At 40.0% G+C, this 25,458-nt stretch overlaps 1 protein-coding gene across 1 annotated transcript; it reads right to left on the minus strand.

Annotated features, from left to right (window-relative positions):
- Positions 1 to 533: 533 nt before the first annotated feature.
- On the minus strand, positions 534 to 18,716 carry LOC104855568 (cytochrome P450 2B4). Its single transcript, XM_010614440.3, has 9 exons — positions 18,506 to 18,716; positions 14,361 to 14,523; positions 14,065 to 14,214; positions 12,380 to 12,540; positions 11,699 to 11,875; positions 10,996 to 11,137; positions 9,576 to 9,763; positions 9,253 to 9,394; positions 534 to 962 (listed from the first exon to the last, which is right to left on the minus strand). Exons 1-9 carry the CDS (start codon positions 18,674 to 18,676, stop codon positions 772 to 774), a joined length of 1,485 nt encoding a protein of 494 aa, XP_010612742.1. The 5' UTR covers positions 18,677 to 18,716; the 3' UTR covers positions 534 to 771.
- Positions 18,717 to 25,458: the final 6,742 nt, after the last annotated feature.

Genomic DNA, 25,458 nt, shown 5'->3' on the forward strand with positions numbered 1-25,458 from the left:
GAACAGGCAGTAGCTGCTTAAAGACTACAGGGTTTTTTGGGAAAGTAACAAATATATCTGAAACTATATACTTACATAGGTAAAACCATGTAAATGAACTACATAGCGCTGAAATGTACACTTTAGAATGCTCCTTTTTATGTTATGTGAATTTGATCTTCATTCGATCCTGCCATAGTGAAGAGTTTGAGCTTTGCAGCCACAGTATGAATCTGCTCCTCCACTCACTAACATTGTGACTTCAGGCAGCTAATGCCATTGCCTGGCCTCTGTTATTCATCTGTAAAATGGGTATGACCTCTGCACCCATCATCTGGAGCTATGGAGATGGGCACTCCCACACAGAACCCTTTAGAACAGAACATGGAGCAGAGAGAGTTGACAAATGCAGATTGTGCTTGTTCCGGACAAGGGAGAAACGCCTCAGCGTGAGCTGTAGCTTGGGAGGCAGAACTCCAGAGGTCCTTCAATCTCTTTTTTTTCCCCTTTTAACTCCCACCTCCTTAATAGACACAAAATATGGGACTTAATTATTGTTGATTCAGCTCTAACTTATGTAACTTTATTCACACAGAAAAGAAACGCAGCACAGAGCTTTGGAAGAACCTCAGCAGTATGGAATGAAGATCACAACAATTACTTTTGCATGGAGTAGCAATCAGGTAGGGGGAAGGATGCTGATTCAGAACTGGATTCGCAGAGGCAGGAAGTGAGGGCCATTCTTTAGAGTTAAGGTGCTTAATGACCCTGAAATCCTTTCTTCCTCTTTTCTCATTCTTCCATGCGGGGCACAAACCGAACCTGGTATTTTGGGGGTACTTTGCTCAAGCCAATGTCTTGGGGTGTGAAGTCAATGTCCTCAGGAGCCACTGGGCTGGAAATGGAGAAGTTCTGAAGGATGGTGGTGAAGAAGAGGAACAATTCAGCACGGGCGATACCTTCTCCAAGGCAAATACGCTTCCCTGCGGACAAAGACAATCACAGATATAGGCCAGCGTGATGTTCTTTGCCCTGCACATCCCTGAGCCCAGAAACCTGTGGCAATTGCACAGACACAACCTTCAGTGTGCAATTTTGGGTGGACTTGGACTAGGCTCCCAATCCTTCTCATACGGGGTACAGATCTTTGGGTGGACATTCCCTGTTCACTTCTCTAGGAGATACAGTAGCTTGTATTTTTGTTAGATTTCCAAAGGGTTCAGTGGCCCCATAGGAGATAAGGACTCATTTGTGTGTATGTGTAAGTACAAAAGTCTATGCATATTTATGACTTAACATTTTTGGTGTTCTTCATTTCTCATATGAGGATAATATTATCAATCTCATAGGGCTACTGTGAGGACTGAGTTACTATTAAAAAGAACCGAGATGAACACCTGGCTTATAGTTAAAGAATCTATACTGCAGTAACTATTTTGTGTTTTTTCTGGTGGTGGGGTGTTTCTGCAACTATATGCCTCTCTCTGTCCATCTCTCTCTCTCTCTCTGTCTCTGTTGCCACTTGTCTCTGTCTAACTGTCTATCTCTCCCTCCCTCTCTCCCTCTCTCCTTCTGTTCCTCCCCTTTCTCTCCACCTGAAATTCTTTTCTGGCCTGAGCCTGTCAGCAAAAACTTCAAGCATACACACACATACACACAAATTGGACAGAAAATGATAAATGAGACTGATACACACGAGGTGTGATCTGTGGCCCCACAGGATTCTCAGTGGTAAGGAATCACTACTAGTTTATAAATCTTAGGCTTGGAGTAGAATGAGACCAAATGGAACACTTGGGCAAATACTCAGAGAGCCTCTCCCTATATGGCAGTGCTTCTTCGTCTGCAAACTGATGACCCTGAGAAACCCAAGCCAAGGGTGGGTGTCTGGGCATCTCATGTGAATTTCAAATTGTTCGAATATCGCAACTTAGTTCCATGGAAGTATCAGGGGATAGTGTTGTTACCCATTTTTCCTTTTCTCACATTTTTCTTTCTTTTTCACTACCCCTGCCGTTTTCCCCACCTCTTTAGACCTTTTGTTCCTATTTCACATTACCTGTTATACATTTTGATTCTTATTTGTACTTTCAGTTTCTCACACCAGAGAAACTATTCTATATTTACACATGTGTGTCCTATTTATTTCACTTAAGAGTATGGCCTCAGTCTTCACCCATTTAGCTATAAATGTCTCTAGATTTTCATTCTTTATGGCTGAGTAGTGCTCCGCTTTATAAAAGAAAAACTCACATCTTCTTTATCCAGTCTCCAGTTGATAGGCAAATGTGCTGTTTCCAAGTTTTAGCTATTACAAACTGGGCCACTATGAACATAGGTGCACATATATCACTGTGATATGATTCTTTTAATTCTTTTGGGAAGATTGCCAGCAGAGAAATAGCTGTGTCAAATGGGACTCCTAGTCCTAGTTCTGTGAGGTATCTCCATATTGATATTCACAGTGGTTGCACCAGTCTACACTCATACCAACAGTAGAGAAGGGTTACTTTTTCTTTTCTTTTTTTTGGTACCGGGGATTGAACTTGGGTCCGTGTGCTTGCAAGGCAGGGAGCAGAACCACTGAGCTAAATCCCTGGTAGAAGGGTTACTTTTTCCACACAGCTTTGCCAGTATTTGTTATTGGTTGATTTTCAAATAACATATTAATTCTTGGAATACAAAAGGCAATGCTTTCGATCCACAGTACCCCGCCACAGAGCAAAAGGCAATGCCGAATGTGACCAGAACAGAAAGTTTTTATTTCCATAAATAAGGATATAAGTTAAAATGTAAAGAAGACAATATCTACCTCCGAAGATTAAGGAGTATAAGCATGAATATTAACAGAAAACTGAAAACCAAGTAAGCTTTTAAAAATACACATAAAACCTTACCATGAAGATGTAGACCAAAAAAGTTTGTATTCTAAAGTTGGAGGAAAGATAACTAAAGAGATTCTCTGGTTTGTTTGACTTTATGTGATTCAGATATTAAGTTTACATTTGATCATGGTCAGGCTTCTAAATTTGGCACAGTTGAGGGACATTGAAATTTAATCCATGTGCAAGAAAGTCATTATTTCTTATTTTATTTAGTCAGATAACACATTTGATTCATAGTTTTTTCCAATGATATAATCTTTGAAATTGAATGAATACTTTAAAAATGTACATGAAGTTAAATTCCAAGAAATAAAAAATTAAGAGCTATTTCTTGTCTGATGTACCATGAAATAAACGTGTTTATAGCTGTATGTATAGCCTCTTTCTTTATCAGTATGCTGTGGAGAAATGTTAAAAGTGTCCTCAGACAGCAATATTTGCTCATATAACTTGAAGGAAGTAAGGTTAATGCAAGAAGAGACTGAGAAATAAACTGGTTTACAGCTCTATTATGGTTTCAGTATTTTATTGCCTACTGTTGAACTTAAATTTACCTGGAAAGATTTCCAGTTAAATAATGTTGAACACATTGTGGCCCTGATGGTGGCACAAATAAACATGAATTTCTTCCTCAGTTAAAACATAAAACAGAACAAGCCAAAGTACAGAAGGCAAGCCTGGATAAATGAATGTGTCAAAACTTTCCACAGCTCCTCAGTGCTCTAGGGTATATCCGAGACCCTGCCTCCACCCTTCTGCACCCTGTCCAGCCCTTCACCTTTCTCCTTTCATAAGCTACATGCCAGAGCTTTTTACTTTCTCAAATACACCATGAAGACTGCACCTTCAGTCTCCTGGCCCTGTGGTTACCTCTGCCTCGAATGCTCTTCCCAGAGACTGAACAATACTCACACATGAGGTTTCAGCCTAGAAGCCAGTTTCTTACATAAATGTTTCTTCATTGACCCACCAAAATTAGTATTTCCTATTTTGTTGCTCCCAAAGCCACTTTTAGAGCTCCTATTGTGACCAAAAATAGTACTTACCCTTGTAAGAATTTACTTTGTTCCATGCAATTGTAAGTGTAAGGTGGGCATTAACTCATTTAATTACATCAGACATTGTGTAATTTGCTCAATGCAGTCTTTTTAGCATCCAGTAGAGTATTGGCTTCAGATTAATGCTAATAGGTTAGGTTTGCTTGCTACTATTCTTATTTTGTTTTGTTCTACTATTAGAAATTAGTACATATTCACAGTACATGCAGTATACTATCATCTTGAGGACTGGGTTCATATACACAATGTAGCTTGGTTCTATTTTTTTCATTCCTTTCCTCTTCACATCCACCTGCATCCCTCCTCCTTCTGCATTTTCATTCTTGTTATTAACCATATCTCATTTTTATAGCCATAATATTTACATTCATTAAGGCTTTTAGGTTCCTGCAATGACATATTTTTATTATACTTATTTCCTCTTCCCCTTCCCCTCTCCCTTTGTCTTTGTTCTCTTGGATCCCTTTCCATGTGTAAGAGATTCATCCTCTTGTCTTCTATTCATCTCTTCTTGTGCTCTTTGTTTGTACTTTGCCTTAGTAGCTTGAGTGACACACATGCTTTGCTTTGTTTTGTTTTGTTCTGGTTTAGTTTGGTTTTTTAAAAAATGAGTTTGTCACAGGCGGGCCCAGGACTGCCCTGGCCAAACCAGAACCTTCTAGGAAGACCAGCTGCCCTGGGAAACTGAAGAGTGTGCAGGGATTTGTATCTACACTGCAGATCTACCAGGGGCCATAAAGGCCATTGAAATAAGTTCCAGAAGATACAGCAGTGGTGAACAGCAGAGAGAGGGGCTCCCCAAGGCTGCTTGATTAAAATTAAAGCCAAATGGGAAGGGGAAGAAAGTCTCTGCAATAGAGGAGCACAAGACCACAGTGGCTGGTAAGTTAGTAGGATCAGCACCTCCCACCAGAACTAGGACTTGCTTCAGGAGAAGGGCAGTGGCAGGGTTCAATCTGCCAGGAGGTCAGGGAGCTCAACTTGGTCTAGTACCGGGGATTGAACCTGGGTCCTTGTGCTTGCAAGGCAGGCCACTGAACCACTGAGCTGAATCCCCAGTCTATTTTGGATTTTTTGCTTTCTTCTTTCAATTGTCCTTGTTTTTATAGGAAAGTGAATGCAGTTTCTAGCTTTCATGTTGCTGTTAATTTTGTTGTTGTCTTTTTCCTTCACTCTATCTTTTCTTCTTGTCTTCACCAATTTCCCAAAGTTTGTGTGAACTTCTTGTGTCCTCTGACCTCACCCTCTCATGGTATTTCTCTATTCCTCCCTCCCCAACTCCTTCTAGGTCCTCATCCTAAACGGTAAATTTGCTATATTTAAGGACTAATTTACAACAAACATATTTTTGGATTGTCCCTGATTTTGATCTAGTTCATGTGGTAAAAAGCGTCAGATTTCTAACTACCATAATGTGTCACTTTCTAAACTGTGATGCTGTTGCTCATGCTGACTGTATTACTTGAACCAAGGTATCACAATTGTTCTAGTCAGTTCTCTTTTGTGATATACTGAAATGGCGATTGCCTAAGAGTCATTAGAGACTCAAAACATAAAGAACGTCTATACCTGGAAGTCACCTCTGAGAAGTAATCGTTCCATAAGTGTTCTAAATGCTACCAATTTGGATACTCACAATGAGCAATATATAGAAGTATCAACCGAGGAATTAAACCAAAAATATCAACAACAAAAAATAGAAATGAGAAGACACATGAAGAGGTAGAAAACCCAGAGTTCCAGCACACCAAAGGCAAATTCTAGGGGAAACAAGGTTGAAAAATCATCCGCCTGGGCACCCTAAACTGATAACACAGAAGAAATAAAACATATGAATGAGAATATCAAAAAAATGAAAACAGAAATAATTGCACAGATAGCTACAGAGATAGAAAGCAAAATGCAAGACTGAAATACAGACTATAAAAGAGAAACAGATAAAAATATAGATACACTCAGGACCATGGTGGAAGCTATGAATGTCCAGCATAGGAAAAATACGGAATCCATGAAACAGATTCAAATATATCCAGATTTAAAACTCCACTGAAGGTATTTGCAGTAGAAGGAGACAATATTAAGACAGATATCAGATATAGAAATTAGTATTGGGATTAGTAACTATGAAAAGAGAGATTTCTTAAAAATAGTAAGGATCCATGAGAAATGGATCCATCAACTGCTAGATGATGCAAAGAAGAATAACAGAAGACTGATAGGAGTCAATGAAAAGGCAAAAGAATGTAAAAACGACACTAAATTAGATGCAGAAAAAGCGCTTGAGAAAACCTACCACTAATTCATGATTAAAACCCTACAGAAAATTGGGATACATGGCCTTTATTTCAACCTGATGAAGGCTATCTATGAAAAACCAACAGCCAACATCATACTACATTGTCAAAAACTAAAACTTTTCACTCTAAAATCAGTAACAAGACATGAATACTCACTATCACCACTCTTACTCAATAAAGTTCTGGAAACATTAGCCACAGAAATTAGATAAGATAAAGAAATAAAAGGAATAGAGATAGGAAAGGAAGAAGTTAAACTGTCATTATTTGCTGACAACATGATACTCTACATAGAAGACCCAAAAACCTCTGCCAAAAGAGTTCTATACAAAAATGACAAATTCAGTAGAGTAGCTGTATACAACATCAACACAAAAATCAATAGCCTTATCAATTACAAATAGCAGACTCAAGGAGAGAGAAATTGGTGAAACAATTCCTTTCACAATAGCATTCCAAAATATGAAATGTCTAGGAATCAATCTAATGAAGAAAGTACAAGACCTCTACCTTGAGAATTACAACGTTCTGAAAAAAGAGATTAAAGAGGATATAAGAATGTAAAGACCTCCCTTATTGCTGGGTAGGAAGAACCAATATAGTGAAAATGGCAATGGTTCCAAAAACACTATATAGATTCAATGCAGTCCTGATTGAAATTCTTACAGCATATTTCACAGAACTTGATAAAACAATTCAAAAATTCACTTTGAACCAGAAGAGATCTACAATAACATAATAATTTATTCAATGAAAACATAACAGGGGGTATGACAGTCCCCAACTTGAAACTACTACAAAGCCACTGTGATTAAAAAACAGTATGGTACTGGCAAAGAAATGGACCCAAGGATCATTGGAACAGATTAGAAGATGCAGAAATAACTGCAGACATACTCAGCTACCTCATCTTTGACAATGGAGCCAACCACCCTCACTGGAGGAAAGATAGACTCTTTAATAAATGCTGCAGGAAAAACTGGATTTCAACCTGCCAAAGATTAAAACTAGATCCATCTCTTTCACCATGCATTAAACTTAAATCTCAGTGGATCAAAGATCTAACTATTATCACAGAAATACTAAAATTGCTGGAAGATAGGTTAGGTAGAACTCTTAAAGACATTGCCCTAGGAAAAGACTTTATGAACAAAATATCAGTAGCATGGGAACTAGGACAAATAGTCAACAACTGAGATCTCATCTTATTAAAAAGCTTGGATACTACAAGAGAAATTACCAACAGAGCTAAGAGACAACATACAATGTGGAAAAAAAAATTTATCAGCCGTTGCTCAAAGGACTATTATCTAGAATATAAAAAGAACTTTAAAAAAATAAGACTCCCCAAATTTAAAGACCCTATTCAAAAATGGACATCTGACATTGAGAAATGGGAGGAAAGGAGCTAAAGGTGTAGGGAAGGTGGGACGGGTAGGGGAAGGGTAAAAAGGGAAAAGAAAAAAATGTGAGATAATGAAAAGATGCAAATAAAGTGATTGTAGATGGGGAGGGGAGGAGGGGGTGAAGGGAGGGAAGGAACAAGGGGAAAAAATGAGAACCAAGACTTGTCATGTAAAGGTACAAGATCCCAACAATGAATGTAACTGTACTGTATTCCTAAAATGTACCAATAAACTCAATTAAAACTGAAAAAAATGGACATCTGTAAAGAAAAGACATTTCTCAGACAAAGAAATAAAAACAGCAAATATACATGAAAAAATGTTCAACATCATTGGTCATACAAGAGATGCAGATGAAAATGAAACAGTTCCATCTCACTCCAGAAAGAATGGCTGCTATCAAGAAATCAACCAATAACAAATGCTGGCAGGGCATAGGGAAAAAGCAACACTTCTCCTTTGTTGGTAGGAGTGCAGACTGGTGTAACTACTATGGAAATCAGTATTGAAATACCTCAAAAACCTAGGATTAGAGGTCTCATGTGACTAAATAATTCCCCTTTTGTGTATCTTCCAAAAAGAATTAAAAGAATCTTATCACAGCTTTATATATGCATCCATGTTTATAGCAGCACAGTTTGTGATAGCTAAAACTTGGAAACAGTCAATTACCCATCAAGTGGAGACTGGATAAAGAAGATAGGTTTTTTTTTCTTATAAAATGGAGTACTACTCAGTCATAAAGAATGAGAAACTGGAGACATTTTTAGCTAAATGGATGAACATTGAGGCCATAGTCTTAACTGAAATAAATAGGACACACAATTTTGAATAGTTTCTCTGGTTTTAAAAATTGAAAGTATAAGTGATGATCAAAATATATAATAGATAATGTGAAATAGGGAGAAAAGGTCCAAAGGGGAGAGGAAGGGGAAGTGAGAAGGGTAGGGGAATGGAAAGAAGGGAAAGAAATAAATATGAGAAAAGGAAAAAACTGAAATAAAGTGCTTGGAAATAGGGAGAGTTGGGGGAGTTGAAGGAAGGGTAAAGGAACGAGGAAAAAATAAGATCCAAGACATATATGGTAAAGGCACAAATTCCCAATGGTGAATGTCATCATATTGTAAACCTAAAATGTACCAATAAACTTAGTGAATTAAAAATTAAAATGAGTTTCCTCTGATTTAAATTTTTGTTCAGTACTGAGGACTTAATTCAGGGAACTGTAAATGTTAGGCAAGTATTCTACCACTAAGCAACATCACTATCCATTTTTCAATTTGTTTAGAGACAGGGTCTTATTAAGTTCACCAGGCTTGTCTTAGACTTGTAATCCTTCTGTCTCAGCATCTCAAGTAGCTGAGATTATAGGTGTAGACCACTATGTGGAGTGGATTTCGAAGTTGTGTACTTGCCAAGGTCCTGCTTGCAAACATTTGCCTTTAGGAGATAATATCACACTCAACGCTCCTCAAGGGTTATAGTGAAGATGGACTAGAGTAGTTGGATTAAAGCAAGTAGAATACACTAAAGTGCTCAATAAGAAAGTGCTTACCATTTTTTTTTCTCAAGAAGAGAGTGGGAACCACCCTCTAGTGTCTGGGAGATAGGTAACGGGTCAACTTACCTATGGAGAAGGGCATAAAAGCTTCAGTCTTCTTCACTGCCCCCTTGGCATCCAGAAAGTGATCAGGTTTGAAGATGTATGGGTTTTCAAAGTGACGTGGGTCATGGAGAGCAGTGGTCAGAATTGGGTATATTTCAGTGTTCTGAGAAAAGTTACAAGGTCAAAAGGTATTGCTATTGCCTGGCCTCCACAAGCAAAACCATAAACAAACAAAGCAATAATGAAACAAGGTTTCCCTGTTGAGAAACCAACAAGAGGTTAAGATGGGGGTTTAGAAAACCAAAGTGGCTGACACAAAGACGTGGGAGCCCAGTTAGGCTCACCTTGGGGATGATGAACCCTCGGAAGTGAGCGTCTTTGGTGACCACGTGGGGCACACCAATAGGTGAGAGGTCTGCAAATCTCTGAATCTCACAGAGGACTGCCTCGGTGTATGGCATCTTGGTTCGGTCATCCAAAGCTGGTGGGCGGTGTGAGCCAATCACCTGTTCAATTTCCTCGTGGACCCTTGCTGCACAGACAAGGGGACAATGAACCCCACATCACAAAGGCTCCTCAGCAATAACATGGTTTTCTGTGGACCAACGAGCCAGGGAAACTCTATAGAAAGGGTTTATAACATTCATACCCTCAAAGAAATCAGGTTCAGCTGAGGGAAAAATGGAAAAATCAAAGAGAATGCTTGCCCTTCAAAATTCAATGAATATTATAAGTTATCTCCCCACATCCACAGCTACAAGCACATACACAGGCACAGACACACCCCACAATTTTTCATGGAATTTTATATTAAGAACTTTAAACTTCTCCTCTAAACTGAAAAAGAAATGAATGAATACTTTTATGCATGCAAATGGGTCACTGCTAGGTCCTAAAAAATATAACAGAGGAATAAATCAATAAATTATTCCATGAAAAACTGGATGATGACATGAACCGATCAATCAATCAGCCAATCAATGGCTAATTAAATGAAAAGATTGATGAATGAATGAGATGAGCAACCCAGTGTGTGGATGTATGTGCTCAATGTATCAATCATACATGGATCAAGAAACATAGTAATAAATGTTTCCTAAACAGGTCAATAGACCCCACTAATTGATAATCATATAAATGCCAGACTTATAGAGGAATGTATGAATGAATAAAGTAGTGAAGTATGAGTAAATAAATGAATGGATGCAAAGCTTGAATGATTAATAAATCAGGCATGAATAAATGAGTTATTAACTGAATAAATGAAGGAGTGATGAGTGAATGAAGGATCTACTGGAAGACTCCTGATTAAGGAGGAAAACACCAAGTTTACCAATAGATAGAAGGATAGATGCATAATTAAATGAGCCAATGAACAATAATTTAGTGAGCCATTGAATCCATGATAACTAGTTCATACAACTATCAGTGTTCAGAGGATCAGCTCATGAATCAATTAGTTGAAATAAATGAATGAAATTATGTGTTCATAGATGAATCATACACAAAAAGATCAGTAAGTGTACAGGTGAATTAATAAACAGATGAACAGGCAAATGAATCATTCATTTTTTAACTGTGATAGGAGAAAGCAGTGGAAAAACAGGTCAACCAGGACTGGCTTAGTTAGGAACTAGCCCAAATATGGTAGAGTTCCTGGTGTAAGTGGCCAGTGTTATCACTTGTCTATAAGCTCCCTGCATCCCAACTCTGCAGCCCAAATGGGTGTGAAAATACCTTCCCAACTGGCTGTCCCTTGCCCACCTGTGATATTGGGGTATTTGAGCAGAAAGAGGAAGCCATAGCGGAGAGTTGTGCTGGTGGTCTCTGTGCCAGCAAAGAACAGTGAAACCAAGGTCATGATGAGGTTGTTGTGGTGGAACTCAGTGTTTTGGTCAGACTTCTCCTAAGTCAAGAGCAAGAACATGAGAGAGGGTCTGTAAGATCAAAACCTTGTTGCAGTAAGGGTCACCTGTCCTTCTGAGCATTCTCCCTCTTTTTCTCAGACTGAGATCATATGGTTGCTTTACACATGTCTGTACTTGAACTCTCTCTCTCTCTCTCTCTCTCTCTCTCTCTCTCTCTCTCTCTCTCTCTCTCTGCTTTCCTTTATTCCATTTGGCTCTGTTTCCAAATCTTTTCATCTCTTTGGCTTCTCACTTTTGGTCTCCCAATTTTCTTTCTGCCTCTGGGGTCTTTGACTATATTTTGGTCTTTTGCCCTGACTTTCTCTACCAGCCCTTGCCTATTCTCTGTTTCTCTCTCCATTTCAGTTCCTCCTTCTTACCATCTCTTTCCTTCCACTTCATCTTCTTATTGCATCTGCTTCTCTTCCCTTTCCTGCTCTTATTCTCTCCTCCCCAACATCTGTTCTTCCTTCCCCTCTTCTCCTCTCCTACCTCCTTCCTTCTCTGCTGCTCACACCCCCCTCCTCCCCTCCCATCCCATCACCTCTCCCAGATCTCACTTTCTCCATGCGGAGCAGGAAGGTATCAATGAAGTCTCTGGGGGCGTTGGGGTCCAGGGTTTCACGGTGTTTCTCCACACTGTGGCCAATGAAGGTGATGATTTCCTGGAACTTTCTGTAAATTTCCCTGTGTGGTCCAGGAAAGTGTTTCAGGATGCTGGAGTAGAGCTGAAACAACTGCAAGAGAGACAGGCAGTGAGACCCACTGGAGGCTCAGTTAGCAGAAAGAGAGCTGGGAAGCTCTCCTGACCCCTAGACCTGGGTGGGAAATCTCTATCCCTCCTTATGTCCTCTAAGTCTTCCTCCCTTCTGCTCCTCCATTGCCGACCACACACACACACACACACACACACACACACACACACTCTTTTCTGTCCCAGAATCTACCACTATCCTTTCTTTCTCTTTCTGTCTTCTCCCTTCTCTCCTCCCCAAGCCTTCATTTTCTTTGTCTGTCCTACTTTATTTCTGCACCCGTTTCGCTTCCCTTTCTTTTTCTCATCTTCTTGATCCCTGTTCACCACCTATCCCTCACTTCAGTTCTCAGTGTTCCTGTCACTCTGTGCTGTCTCCACTCTTCTTCCAGCCCTAAGTATATTTCCGGGCCCCCTCATGCAGGACATCATTCCCAGCTGTCCTGGATGCTGCCCTCAGCCCAACCCTCCTGCTCACTCCCCTGACCTGGCTGGAAAGGCAGCTGAGGAGTTCAAAGATCTCATAGAACAGATTCAGTAGCCTCAGGAACTGGCGATCTTTGTAGTCAAAGCGTTTTCCAAAGACAATGGAGCAGATGATGTTGGCAGTGACAGACTGGAACAGGAACAGGGGATCCACAAGGCCTCCTGGGGGGAAAGACAGCAGTTCACAGGACACAGACTCAAGAGCCTGGGGAGCATTTGGCTGCTGTCCTGTCTCTGTGTGACTGATACTACTCAGTAATAAAAGATAAGAAGAGCGATAAACAGTGACATTCAGTGGCATGTGTAATGTGCCAGGCTGTATTCTCCACATTCCATGTGCTATTTGAACTTAATTACCTCTATAACACTGTAAGGAAGATGCCGTTCTATTATTACCCCCACTTTATAGATGGATGATTGGTTAATGGTTAAAGGATTTGACCAAGGTAACACAGTTACTCATCACTGGGGCCAAGATCAGACCAGGCAGCCCAGAGACAGCCAGGGCAGTTGGTCCCTACAATGCATCTCAACCCAGGGTCAACTCCCACTCTGTAAGGGAACAAAGTTAAGCCCAAGAATAGAGAGGTACAGCAGTGTCCAAACAATTCCTTGTGCAAATTTAAAAGCTCTGATCACTACTTCATTCCCCGTCACTTCCCTTTCACCTCTTCATCCTTCTCCAGGGCTTGGGTGAGAAGGAGGGAGTCTCTGAGCCCAAGAACATCAGGTAGGTCTTGATCTCAATCTCTCTCTCTCTCTCTCTCTCTCTCTCTCTGGGTCTCAACTGTCTGTCTATTCTCATTCCTTTGTAGACACTTTCCTGAGACTTCTCTGTCTAATTTTCTCTCACTTTCTCTCTGCCTTTATTTTTTTCTGCCACTCTGGGTCTCTTCCATTCTTGTCTCCTCTTTTCTTCCTTTTGCTCCCTCCAGGTCCATCCCTTCTCTTTCCTCATATCTGTCTCCATGTCACTCCTCCTCCCTCTTTCTTTTCTGTCTCTCTGTCCCCACTGCTTCTCCCCACCTTCAAACTCTGCACACACTATGAGACCTGGCATGAATGGAAGGATGCCGACCAAGGAGGTGCTAACAAGCAGCGCTGTCACCTCTACATCCCTTTCTCAGAGGATCCAGAAGGGACTGAAAATCCATCCCAAGAGCAGAGCGCCCACCTGCCTCTTTCCTCACTGCCTGCTCATCAGCACTTCACTGAGGGAAGGAAAACAGTACACTGTTTCACATGTGCTGTTCCTCTTTTTACACCAGGCTTGTCCTTTTTTTTTTTTTTTTTTTTTTTTTTTTTTTTTGCTGGGGATCAAACTTGGGAAGGCGCAGGTGCCAGAACCACTCAGCTAAAGACCCAGCCCTTGTATTTTCTTTTGATGCATATAGTTAACCCACACATTGATTGCCCTGGACCCAAATGAACAGCAGGCAGTCACTCAGCTTCTTTCTCTGAGTTATTCTTGGACACTGTAAACCTCCCAGTTCCTTCTCTGGCTACCTGTGTTGTTCTGCTGCTGGTCTCTGTTCATTTCTATTCCATCTCTTTCTGTTCCTGTCTGTCTGTCACTATTTCTGTGCTCTTATGTCCATGTTTATCTCTTGGGGTTTCTATTTCTGTGACCCTGCCCCTCTCTTTGTATGTTTTTCTTTTCTACCCACCCCACCCTTCAAGACTCACCCTTGGATTTCCGCAGCTCCTGCACCAGACACTGCGCCTCCTCCTGAATCCGCTCCTCCACGCTCCGCTTTCCCATCCCAAAGTCCCTCAAGGTGGCCAAAGTGAATCTCCGAAGGACCTTCCAGCGTGCCACATCAGAAAAGTTCACATCTAGTAGTTGTGGGGGAGGCAAGGGATGTGAGGTAAGACCAAGGAGGTGGAATCGCTTTCCACCATTTTCCTTTACCTTCTCTCACTCAATTTCTTCATGTTCCATCATCCATCCCACTCCATTCCAGAGCCTTTGGGGTCCTTACCATTTTCCTGGAAGACAGCATCCAGGACAGCAATTGTTCCCCGGCCAGCAAAAGTCTCGCCTTGGTCCACCAGGGCCTCCCGTATGGTATCTGTTCCACACAACATGACCACAGGCCTCGGCCCCAGGTACATGGTGAAGACGTCTCCATATTTCTCTCGGAGCTGCCAAGCATACCCAAGCCAGGGCCGGTATTAATCAGTATTCACACCAGTTACTAAACAATTAAAATTCTTAAATACACATTGGTAATTAGATGCCACCCTGAGGAACTTTGGTTGTTCCGCAGCTGCCTTGCTCCCCTCCCAAGACCCAGCAATTAAAGGGTTAACATGTGACACCCCCCCCCACCACCAGGCTCTGCCTCTTGTGCTTGGGGCTCTAAGAAGTACAAGTGGTTGACTCTTGCTAATCTCATATTACCCTCATCCTTGAGTCAAGGCACATCACCCTGGTATCTCAACCAAAAGAATCCTTGTGTCTTAACTTCTACCTGAACCCTGATCCTAAATAATTTCCTGGGAGAACAACTCTGATTCTGATTCACCCTCTTGATAGAGGGGAAGGAAAAGTTATGGCCCTCTAGCTCTGATAATGAAATTTAAAAAATCTGATCAGTACAGCCTCTTGACAAATGGTTGGACAAGAGAGTCACCAATTGGCATCTGTTAGGAGTTGATCTCAGGGCTCCTCTGGATACCAAAATCCTTGGTAGTATTTGCACATAATATATGTCCTTCCTTCTGTACACTTCAAACTATTTCTAGATCACTTTTATCTAATACAAAGTGAATGCTATACAAGAAGTTGTTGTACTGTATTGTTTAGGGATTGATGGCGAGAAAATACATGTTCAATATGAGCATAATTTTTATGTATTTTCTATCCAAAGCTTAGGTAAAACCCACCGATATACAAGGCCATCTGTATTTACTGAAGCTAAACAAAGGCATACTCAGGAACTTAATCACTAAATACTTGCTCAACAAAAATGTGTACTTCACCAAAGTAAAAAAAAATCAAGAACATTTAAATAAAGCTTCTTAGTAAGATAATCATCAACATGTGGAATAAATAGTGAAACTTTCACACAATGGCATATTATGGAACAATGAAAAGCAGCCCACTAGAGCTCTTATCAATAATTCTAGATAAAATTCACGGACATAGTGTCGAGTGGAAGCAACTCAACACAAACACAAGTTTGGTTTTGTATTTGTTCCTTTTACATAAAGTTCAAGTACAGATGAAACTAACCCATGGGAAGAGGATCAATAGAGGGAAGGACAGGGAGGAGAAGGGAAAGGGATGTAAAAAGACTTAATATTTGCTATGTACATATACCAGCCCCCCCATGATGAATGCAATTGTGTACTGCAGACATGTACTAATATAAATTTTAAAACCAAATTGTAGTGTCAGAATAGCAGAAGGGTAGTGAGTAGAATGGGATGAAAAGGGTTTCTGGGGACTGTCCCTATTGTCATTTCACATGCAACATGTGAAAGACATGAGTGTGTTGGGTACTTAGTGGGATGTTGTCCCACTTCAAAGCAACTTGGCTAAAAATAATAAAAATCGTGAAATCTACTATTCAAATGTCTTGCATTGATCTGTGCAAAACGTTCTCACTGGTCTTCTGCCCAATAAAGTCTCTGTAAATAGGGAAGGATGGAGGGGGTGAAGGGAGGGCAGGGGGTGGGGAAAAATAAGAACCAAGATATATCTTGTAAAGGTACAAGATCCCAGTGATGAATGTAAATGTATTGTATACGTAAAATGTGCCAAGAGAAAAAGGAAAAAAAGTTTCACCATCCTCTAAGTCACAGCAATCCTATAAAAACATAAATTACTCAATTTCCCTAACCTCTCCAAGCCCTCCAATGCCCCCGTGTCACTGAGAAACATATCAAAGTCTCCCCTGTGGTGCACAAAGTCTTACCTGGCATGGCCCCATTACTTCTCTGCATTCTTCCCCCACCTCCCCCTTGGCTCAGTCTGATCCCAGGCTTCCTCCTCTTCAGGTTCTCTTTGGTGCCGGCCACCTACATTTCAGGGTCTCTGCTCAGAAGCAAAGCAGAACAAAGTCTTCCCCTGATCCCTCAGTCTAAAATGGCTCCCACTACTTTGTAAAATCTTATGCTGGTTTATTTTAACCATAGTTTTTATCTACCAAACATCACTGTTTCTGTTTATTTCTTGTTTCTCTCTCTCCCAGTGGGATGTCCGTAAGCATAGTCACTGTATATGCCTTGCCCAAGATGCCACACCATCCATCCCTAGAATACTCCCCAGCACATAGAAAGTGTCCAGTAAATTATCACTGAATTGGTGAACAAATGAAAGAGTGGGTGAAAGTCACACTTCAAGGCAATGTCTCATTGACTTCTCACATCAACCGTAAGAGTCACATATCCTTATTGTCACCATCCTGCAGGGGAGAAAACCATAAACCTCTAAGTCCCAAAGGATTTGGAAGTTTATTAGAGAATACAAAAGGAGTGGCATCACCCCAGAGCTTCCCATCGTGACACAAGTATGTTTTTGTCCCACAGCCCATATTGCTTGCTGCTCCCTGTCACTCCATCCAGTTCCTCATATTGTACCACAGCACAGTGCCTGCTTGCTCTCTGCCGTGCATGCTGTGCTCTTCCATTCATCTGGGCCTGTTTCCTCACCTTTATCCCAAAACACATCAAGAACAGATACATCACATACGTCCAATGATGGATGCACTCAAATGTACCGATAAACTTAATATCTTAAAACAAAATTCCTATTTCTTCTCTGGTGTTCACTACCACCTGGGATTCTGTCAACACCATTCCCGCCACCAAAAACTAAAACTAAAAAGACAACATTATCAATAAATTTATCGTTGATCAGGAAAAAAACTGTTGATAGCAAAGGCCTAGAAGCCCAGGATGCCCAGAGTATGGTCTCCACAGCAGGAAGGTGGCAGAGAGGTGGGTGTGGCTCTCTGTGCTCCAGCTCTCCCACTGCAGACAGGGCTGATGAATTATTGATAGTGAAGTAGATGATTAACCTGGTGTAGTAGTGAAGATCTGCAATCCTGGACACTATCAAGGCTGAGGCAGGTAATTTGCAAGTTCATGGCCAGCCAAGGCAATGTACCAAAAGCCTATCTCCAATGCAAAAGGGTTAGGGATATGGCTCAGGGCAGAGGCCAAGAGTTTTATCACCACTACTGAAAATAAAGACACAATAAAACTAGATCATGAAACCTGAAATTGTGCATGAAAAGCAGTGGCACAGAGCCTAGTAATTGCTCAATTCTGTTTATGATTGACAAAACCTCAATTTTATTTTGCATTGTATGCCTGTTATGAAGAATTTCTAAACTATAATAAAACATTTCACATTGACCATTTACCATGCAATGATGGAGCCTGATTCTATTATATCGATGAATTTGTTATTCATTAAATTATATTAGTTTACTATTAGAATTTTGGATTATTATTTACTACTAGAATTTTTTATTCTACCAGTAAATTCTATCAATGAAGAAATCAAGATTTTTCCCCCCACTTTTATTAATATTTTACTTTGGAGACATGGACTCATCATTTAGTTATAGCTGGCCTGGAACTGAGGATCCTCCTGCCTCACCTTTCCAAGTGCTGAAATTACAGCTGTGCAGAACCACAGTCAGCCACATTTCTGATACATAATAAATGTATTCATCATGGGGAACACAAACATCACATCTTGATCTTGTTTACTTGCCCTTCTTCTCCCCTCTCAAATAAGCCCTTCTTACTGCCTTTCATTTCTCCTCTTTCCTCTTGTTTGTCCTTGAACTGACTCAGGCCAATCTTGGCTCTCTCTGCTGACAGAAGCAAAACCTTTCCAACTCTTGCCACCCTCCCCCCGGCAGACACTCATGATGGGGCAGAGGAGAGTCAAATTCTACACTTGTGGCTTACACCAACAGTTCTGTACACCCTTTCAACCTCCTCAAGAACAGTGCCCCACACACTTCCATCAGGGGTGGGACACCTGTGGCAATCTGACCACCATCCACCAGGATCACATCCTTTACACACTGATCTCCACCCACAATGAGCCAGAAAGGAGACTGCTCTTCCAGCCCACCCTGGACCCCGTCCATCTGTGTCTCACCTGCAGGATAGATTTGACCAGGCCTTTTCTGTTCATCTGCAGAAGGTTGCCCAGGAAGGGCAGAGGACGTGGGCCTGGTGGGAGGTGGCCATGGTCCTTTGGGTGGCCCCTGAACAGGAGAATCAAGAGGCCCGTGAGAACGGCGAGGAGCAACAGGACGCTGAGCTCCATGGTCCTGGTCTGACTGCCGTCTACCCCTCTGTAGCCCAGAGGTGAACCTTTTATTTTCAGCTGGCGTCCTTGCCCAGTTATGCAACTGCATCTGTGCCCTGCCTCCTCTCTTATATTTACCCAGGAGTCTAATCTTAGAAGAGAGTTACTAGGGACCCATACTTCCTGTTTGGGCAATTCAGTAACCTGCTCACTCCCAGCAGTGAGTAGCTGGAGGCGGTAGGGACTTCTGTACCTGTTGGTGAGTCTCTATGTGCTGGCTGTACTTTTGCTGGTGTATGTGTGCATCTCCCAGACAGTCCTTGTAAGGACTGCAGAAGTCCAGGGTCCACCACTCCAGTATCCACCTCCCTATGTTCTGTTACAGCCACAAGTGGGAGTTACTGGGAAAGAGAGCAGGGCCAAGACATGCAGGACTGGTGAGACCCAACAGTGAAGAGGGAGTGCATCCTTTTGGTCTTTGTTCCCATTAGTGCTGGGTGATTCCCCTCAGACCTCTGGCTGTCTACATAGTTCATGAATTTCTTCTCTTTCTCTCTCTCTCTCTCTCTCTCTCTCTCTCTCTCTCTCTCTCTTCCTCTCTCCTTCTCTCTCTCTCTCTCTCTCTCTCTCTCTCCTCTTCTCTCTCTCTCTCCCCTCTCTTTCCCTCCCTGCCTCTCTCTCCTTCCCCCTGTATCCCTCCCTCTCTTCCCCTGTCTCTGATTCAATGTCTCTGTTGCCCCTTTAGACTCTGCATCTTACCCTGTTTTCTACTATAACACAATGCTAGAGGTGGGTAAAGAATAATGAACTGAAAATTCATTTCATGTGTTTGATGAAGAAGTAGGACATGTTGAAGGCCATCAAGAAGTGTTAACAAGGAATTGGAAAATTGCTTAATTAACTACAGAGGAAGAGGAAAGCAAAGAGTAAACTGAAGTGAACCAATAATGGAGATAATACTGAAATTTGCAGAACTGCTACAGAGTACACAGGTATTAAAGGACAAAATTATGGAACATGATGCTAATGTAATGCAGCATTCAAGCTACTCAGGCAGTCACCAAAGGATGTCAACATCCACAGCTACATTTTCATGAGTTAAAAAGGAGAAAACTTTTGATTACAAAGTTCTTCCAAAAGACTTTCCCAATAAAAGGAACTTTCAACTATCAAGAATCACCAACCACCAACATTGTCTGCCTCTAATATCTAACCATAAACATCCTTATGGCTCAGCAATCTGGGATCACCTAAGGCAGAAAATACTTTTTCTGGTATATGGTCAGGTTAACAGTAGCCCAAGGTTGCACCACAATTTATCACTCACCTCACCTCATCTGATCATGTAGGCATTGTATCATCACACAATATCACATGGAGAAGAAGGTAAGGGAATCATAGTACAATAAGGTATTTGGAGATACCACACACATAATTTAGTACATTATAAGGATGTAACTGTTTATTTTAAGTAATATTTATTTATTCATTAAGTTTATTGGTACATTTTAGGTATACAATGATAGGGAAAACTTTTATAAATAGCAAAACCTATAAAGTGTTACAATGTAAAATAGCTTCTGCTGTCCCTAACAGCAGTTTGTTTTGTTTAGCTCAAAACTAATAGGCACCTATTGAAGATATACTCCTAAGTGAAATAAATAAGTCACACATGTGTAAATACCAAATAGTTTCCCTGGTGTGAATATTCTGCAACAATGCATAAGATTCTAATAAGATTACTGACATTTAGAAATTTGAAGAAAGGAGCTAAAGGTGTAGGGAAGGTGTGATGCGTAGGGGAAGAACAAAAAGGGAAAAGAAAAATATGTGAGAGAATGAAAAGATGAAAATAAAGTGTTTGTAGATGGGGAGGGGAGGAGGGGGTGAAGGGAGGGCAGAGGTAGGGGGAAAAAATGAGAATCAAGACTTGCCATGTAGAGGTACATGATCCCAACAATGAATGTAACTGTACTGTATCCCTAAAATGTACCAATAAACTCAATAAAATTAAAAAAACAAAAAACAAAAAACAAAAAACTAATAGGCACTGAAGGCACTAATTGCTGAATGAGGCATTTGGTCTGACCCTGAGATAACAGTCAAGGTCTTGAGCTCTGATGAGACTGGAGCCACCTGATCATAAAAGCATCTAAATGAAAGAAATCCATTGCTAACATTTGCTCCCCTGACCCTGAACATCCCCTTCCTATGGACCAGAATAGATAACTAGGCGAATCTTAAAGGTAAACTCCCCAACTGCGAAGAACTGTTACATCTGGGTTGAAAAGATGAACTATTCTGTGACCATGATTTGAACTGCGTGAATGAAATGTAACCACCCAAATGAAGTCAAGTCTGTAAAACCCTATAAAAGGAGGGGCTGTAACGCAGTGCATCGTTGATCCAGGCACGGCTTATGTGCGATCAACCCTTATCGATAAGTAAATTTATTATTTTACTTCCATTCTGCTGCCTCTCTGTGTCACTTACTGATTCCTTCCATAACAACAATATGATGACATTCATCTTTAGAAATTTGTACTTTTACATGATATATCTCGGTTCTTATTTTTCTCCATTCCCCTGCCCTCCATCTTCTCTACCACTTTCTTATTTATAAGGGCTGTTTCCCTTTTTTCCTTTTCTCATATTTATTCCTCTCCCTTCTTTATTTGCCCTATCCCTCTCACTACCCCTTCCACTTTAGACCTTTACTTCATATTTCACATTATCTATTATACATATTGATCCTTATTTACACTTTCATTTCTAACAGAAAATAAGCTTTTCAGGATTTACACATGTGCGTTATTTATTTCACTTAAGAGTATGGCCTCAATGTGTATCCATTTAGCTATAAATGTCTCTAGTTTCTCATTATTTTATGGCTGAGTAGTATTCCATTATATATTTTTTTAAAACCCACATCTTCTTTATATGGTCTCCAGTTGATGGGCGATTGGGCTGTTTACAAGTTTTAACTGTTACCCACTGTGCTGCTATAAACAAGGGTGTGCATATATCACTGTGGTGTGACTCTTAATTCTTTTGGGAGGATACCTATCAGGGGAATAGCTGGGCAAATGGAACCTCTAATTCTAGTGTTTGAGGTTTCTCCGTATTGATTTCCACAGTGGTTGCACCAACCTGCATTCCCACCAACAATGGAGAAGTGTTCCTTTCTTGCTACAAACAGGCCAGCATTTGTTCTTAGTTGATTTCTTGATAGCAGCCACTCTTTCTGGAGTAGATGAAATGTCAGTGTTGTTTTCATCTTTATCACTTGAATGACCAGTAATGTTGATCTTTTTTTCATATGTTTATTTGCTTCTTTTACTTCTTTGTCTGGGAAATGTCTTTTTCTTTCAGATGCCCATTTTTGAATTGGGTCTTTAAATTTGGGGAGTCTGATTTTAAAAAATTTTTTATATATTCTAGATAGTAGTCCTTTGTCTGAGTAGGAGCTGGTAAAATTTTTTTCCCACATTGTAGGTTGTCTCTTACCTCTGTTGGTTTCTCTTGCGATACAGGAGCTTTTTAATAAGATAAGATATCATTTTTTAATTATTTGCCTTAGTTCCCCTGCTACTGACGTTTTGTTCAAAAAGTCTTTTCCTAGGGCAATATCTTCAATCATCTTACCTAACCTATCTTCCAAGTTTAATATTTATGCTTAAATATTTAGATATTTGATCCACTTCAATTTAAATTTAGTGCATGGTGAAAGATATAGGTCTAGTTTTAATCTTTGGCAGGTTGAAATCCAGTTTTTCCTGTAGCATTTATTAAAGAGTCTATCTTTCTTCCAGTGAAGGTAGTTGGCTCCTTTGTCAAAGATGAGGTGGCTAAGTATATCTGCAGTTGTTTCCGCAACTTCTAATCTATTCCACTGATCCTCTGATCTGTTTCTTTGCCAGTACCATTCTGTTTTCACCACAGTGGCTTTGTAGTAGAGTTTCAAGTTGGGGATTGTGATACCCGCTGCCGCGTCTATTTTGCCTAGAATTTCCTTTATTATAGGTCTCCTCTGGTTCAAAATGAATTTTTGGATTATTTTCTCTAGTTCTGTGAAATGTACTGTTGGTATTTCAACTGGGATTGCATTGAACCCATATAACAGTTTTGGAAGTATGGCCATTTTCACTATATTGGTTCTTCTACCCAGGAACAAGGGATGTCTTTCTATTTTCTTATATCCTCTTCAATCTCTTTTTTCAGAGTTGTGTAGTTCTTAAGATAGAGGTCTTTTACTTTCTTTATTAGATTGATTCATAGACATTTTAATATTTGGATGCTATTGTGGAAAGAACTGTTTCCCCAATTTCTCTTTCAGTGAGTCTGTTATTTGTGTATGAGGAGGCTACTGAGTTTTTAGTGTTGATTTGTATCCAGCTACTCTTCTGAATATGTCAGTTTAGTCTAGAAGTCTTTTAGCAGAGTTTTTTGGGTCTTCTATGTAAGGCATCATGTTGTCAGCAAATAATTACAGTTTAACCTCTTCTTTTCCTATCTTCATTCATTTTATTTCTTTCTCTTGTCTAATTGCTGTGGCTACTGTTTCCCAAACTATATTAAACAGGAGTGGTGATGTTGAATATCCTTGTTCCTAATTTTAGCCTAAAAGATTTTAGTTTTTGATTTAGTATAAGGTTGGCTGTTGTTTTTCAGAGATAGCTTTTATCATGTTGAGATAAAGACCATCTATTCCAATTTTCTATGGGGTTTTATAATGAATGGGTGTTGGATTTTCTCAAATCCTTTTTCTTCATCTTTTTGGATGATCATATGGTTTTTATCCTTGACTCTGTTAATATAAGATATTATATGTATTAATTTATATATGTTGAACCATTCTTCATCTCTGCAATGAATCCACTTTAGTCAGAATGTATGTTCCTCTTGATAATCCTCTGTATTCTGCTTGCCTGTTTCTTATTGAGGATTTTTGCATCTATGTTTATTAGGGAGAGTGGCCTGTAGTTCTCTTTTTGGTTGGGTCTTTCTCTGCTTTTGGAATCAACGTAATTCTTGCTTCCAGGAATTAATATGGCATATTGATTCCCTTTCAATTTCACTAAAAGTTTTGAAAAATATTGGTATTAGCTCTTCCCTAAATTTCTTGTAGAATGCAGCAGTAAAGCCATCAGGACCTGGGTTTTTCTTTGTTGGTCATTTAAAATTACATTTTCAATTTCACTGATTAGAATTTTTATGTCTTGTTTATTTAACTTTGGTAATTTGTATGTGTGTAGAAATCTGTCCATTTCTTCTGTTTTCTGTATTGTTGAAGTACAGGTTCTCAAAGAAGTTATTAATGAACCTCTGGATTCTTGCTGGGTCTTTTGTGATCCTAATTGCATGGGTTTGCCCTTTTTCTTTCCTTTTCTTGATAAGATTGGCTAAGGATTTGTTGATTTTATTTGTTGTTTCAAAGAACCAAGTCTTCAATTCACTGGGGTTTTCTTTGTATTGTTTCCACAGTCTCCTTTGCATTGATTTTTGCTCTGATCTTTATAATTTCCTCCCTCTACTACCTTTGTGATGTTCTTGCTCTTCTCTTTCTAGGAGCAGCATTAGGTTGCTTATTTGAGCTCACTCTGCTTTCCTACTATGGTCATTTACTGCTATGAATTTCCCTCATAGAACAGCTTTGAGTGTGTCCCATAGATCCCTGTATGTTGTTTTGGCATTGTCATTTAATTGTAGAAACTGATTAATATCTTCTTTAATTTCCTCTGTGACCCATTGATTGTTCAGGACAGTGTTATTCAATTTCCTTGTGTTTGTGTGTTGTGGAAAGAATTGGCAAGTGACACACAGAGAGGCAGCAGAATGGAAGTAAAATAAAAAAGTTCACTCCATCGATGGGGATAGATCAGGGACGTGCCCTCATCTACTTCCCCATTGTGTTACAACTCCTTCTTTTACAGGGTTTTACAGCCTTGATCTTATTCAGTTGGTTACATTGCATTTTCACAGTTCACATCATTGATACCCAAAGCATGGTGGTGAAGCACTTGAATTTCAATGCCATTCTTTGTTAGGGGAAGTTACCTTTAGGATTTATTTATTCTAGCCAAGGGGAAGGTATATGTTTGGTCAAAGCTAACAATGGTTTTTTTCATTTACAAAACTTTTAGAGACTAGATGCCTCCAGTGTTGGTTAATTCTGAACTAAACAGAGCAAAGGGCAAAGTTATCTTACATTGTGACCTTTCCTAGGCTTTTTCTTTTTTTGAGACAGGGTCTCACTATGTAGTTGAGACTGACCTGGAACTCACTATGTAGCCCAGGCTGGTCTTGAACTCACAGTGATCCTCCTGCCTCAGCCTCCGAGTGCTAGGATTACAGGTGTGTGCCACCATGCCTGGCTCTTTCCTAGGTTTTTGCTATTAAAGTTTTTCCCTATATGTGAAGTTTTTATGGTTTTTTAATGCTATTGATCTGTAGTTTAATGGCACTATGGTCTGATACTATACAGGGGATAACTCTGATTCCTTTGCATTTACTTAAACAAGTTCTATGAGCCAGTACGTGGTCTATTTTGGAGAACGAAACTTGTGCAGATGGAAAGAATGTGTATTCTGATTTTGTTGGGTTGAATATAACCTGTAAACATCTATTAAATCCATTGTTCAAAAGTTTGATTCAGTTCTAGTGATTTGGTGTTGATTTTTTTTGTCTAGATGATCTGTCTATTTTTGATATTGGGGTATTGAATTCTCCCACTGCAATTGTAGTCATACTTGGTTTTTCATGTCCATTAATACTTGTTTTGTATAGTTGGGTGTACTAGT

Source organism: Fukomys damarensis, unplaced genomic scaffold (assembly GCF_012274545.1).
Source record: "Fukomys damarensis isolate Sample0158 unplaced genomic scaffold, DMR_v1.0_HiC HiC_scaffold_19, whole genome shotgun sequence".
In the NCBI taxonomy this organism is placed as follows: domain Eukaryota; kingdom Metazoa; phylum Chordata; class Mammalia; order Rodentia; family Bathyergidae; genus Fukomys; species Fukomys damarensis.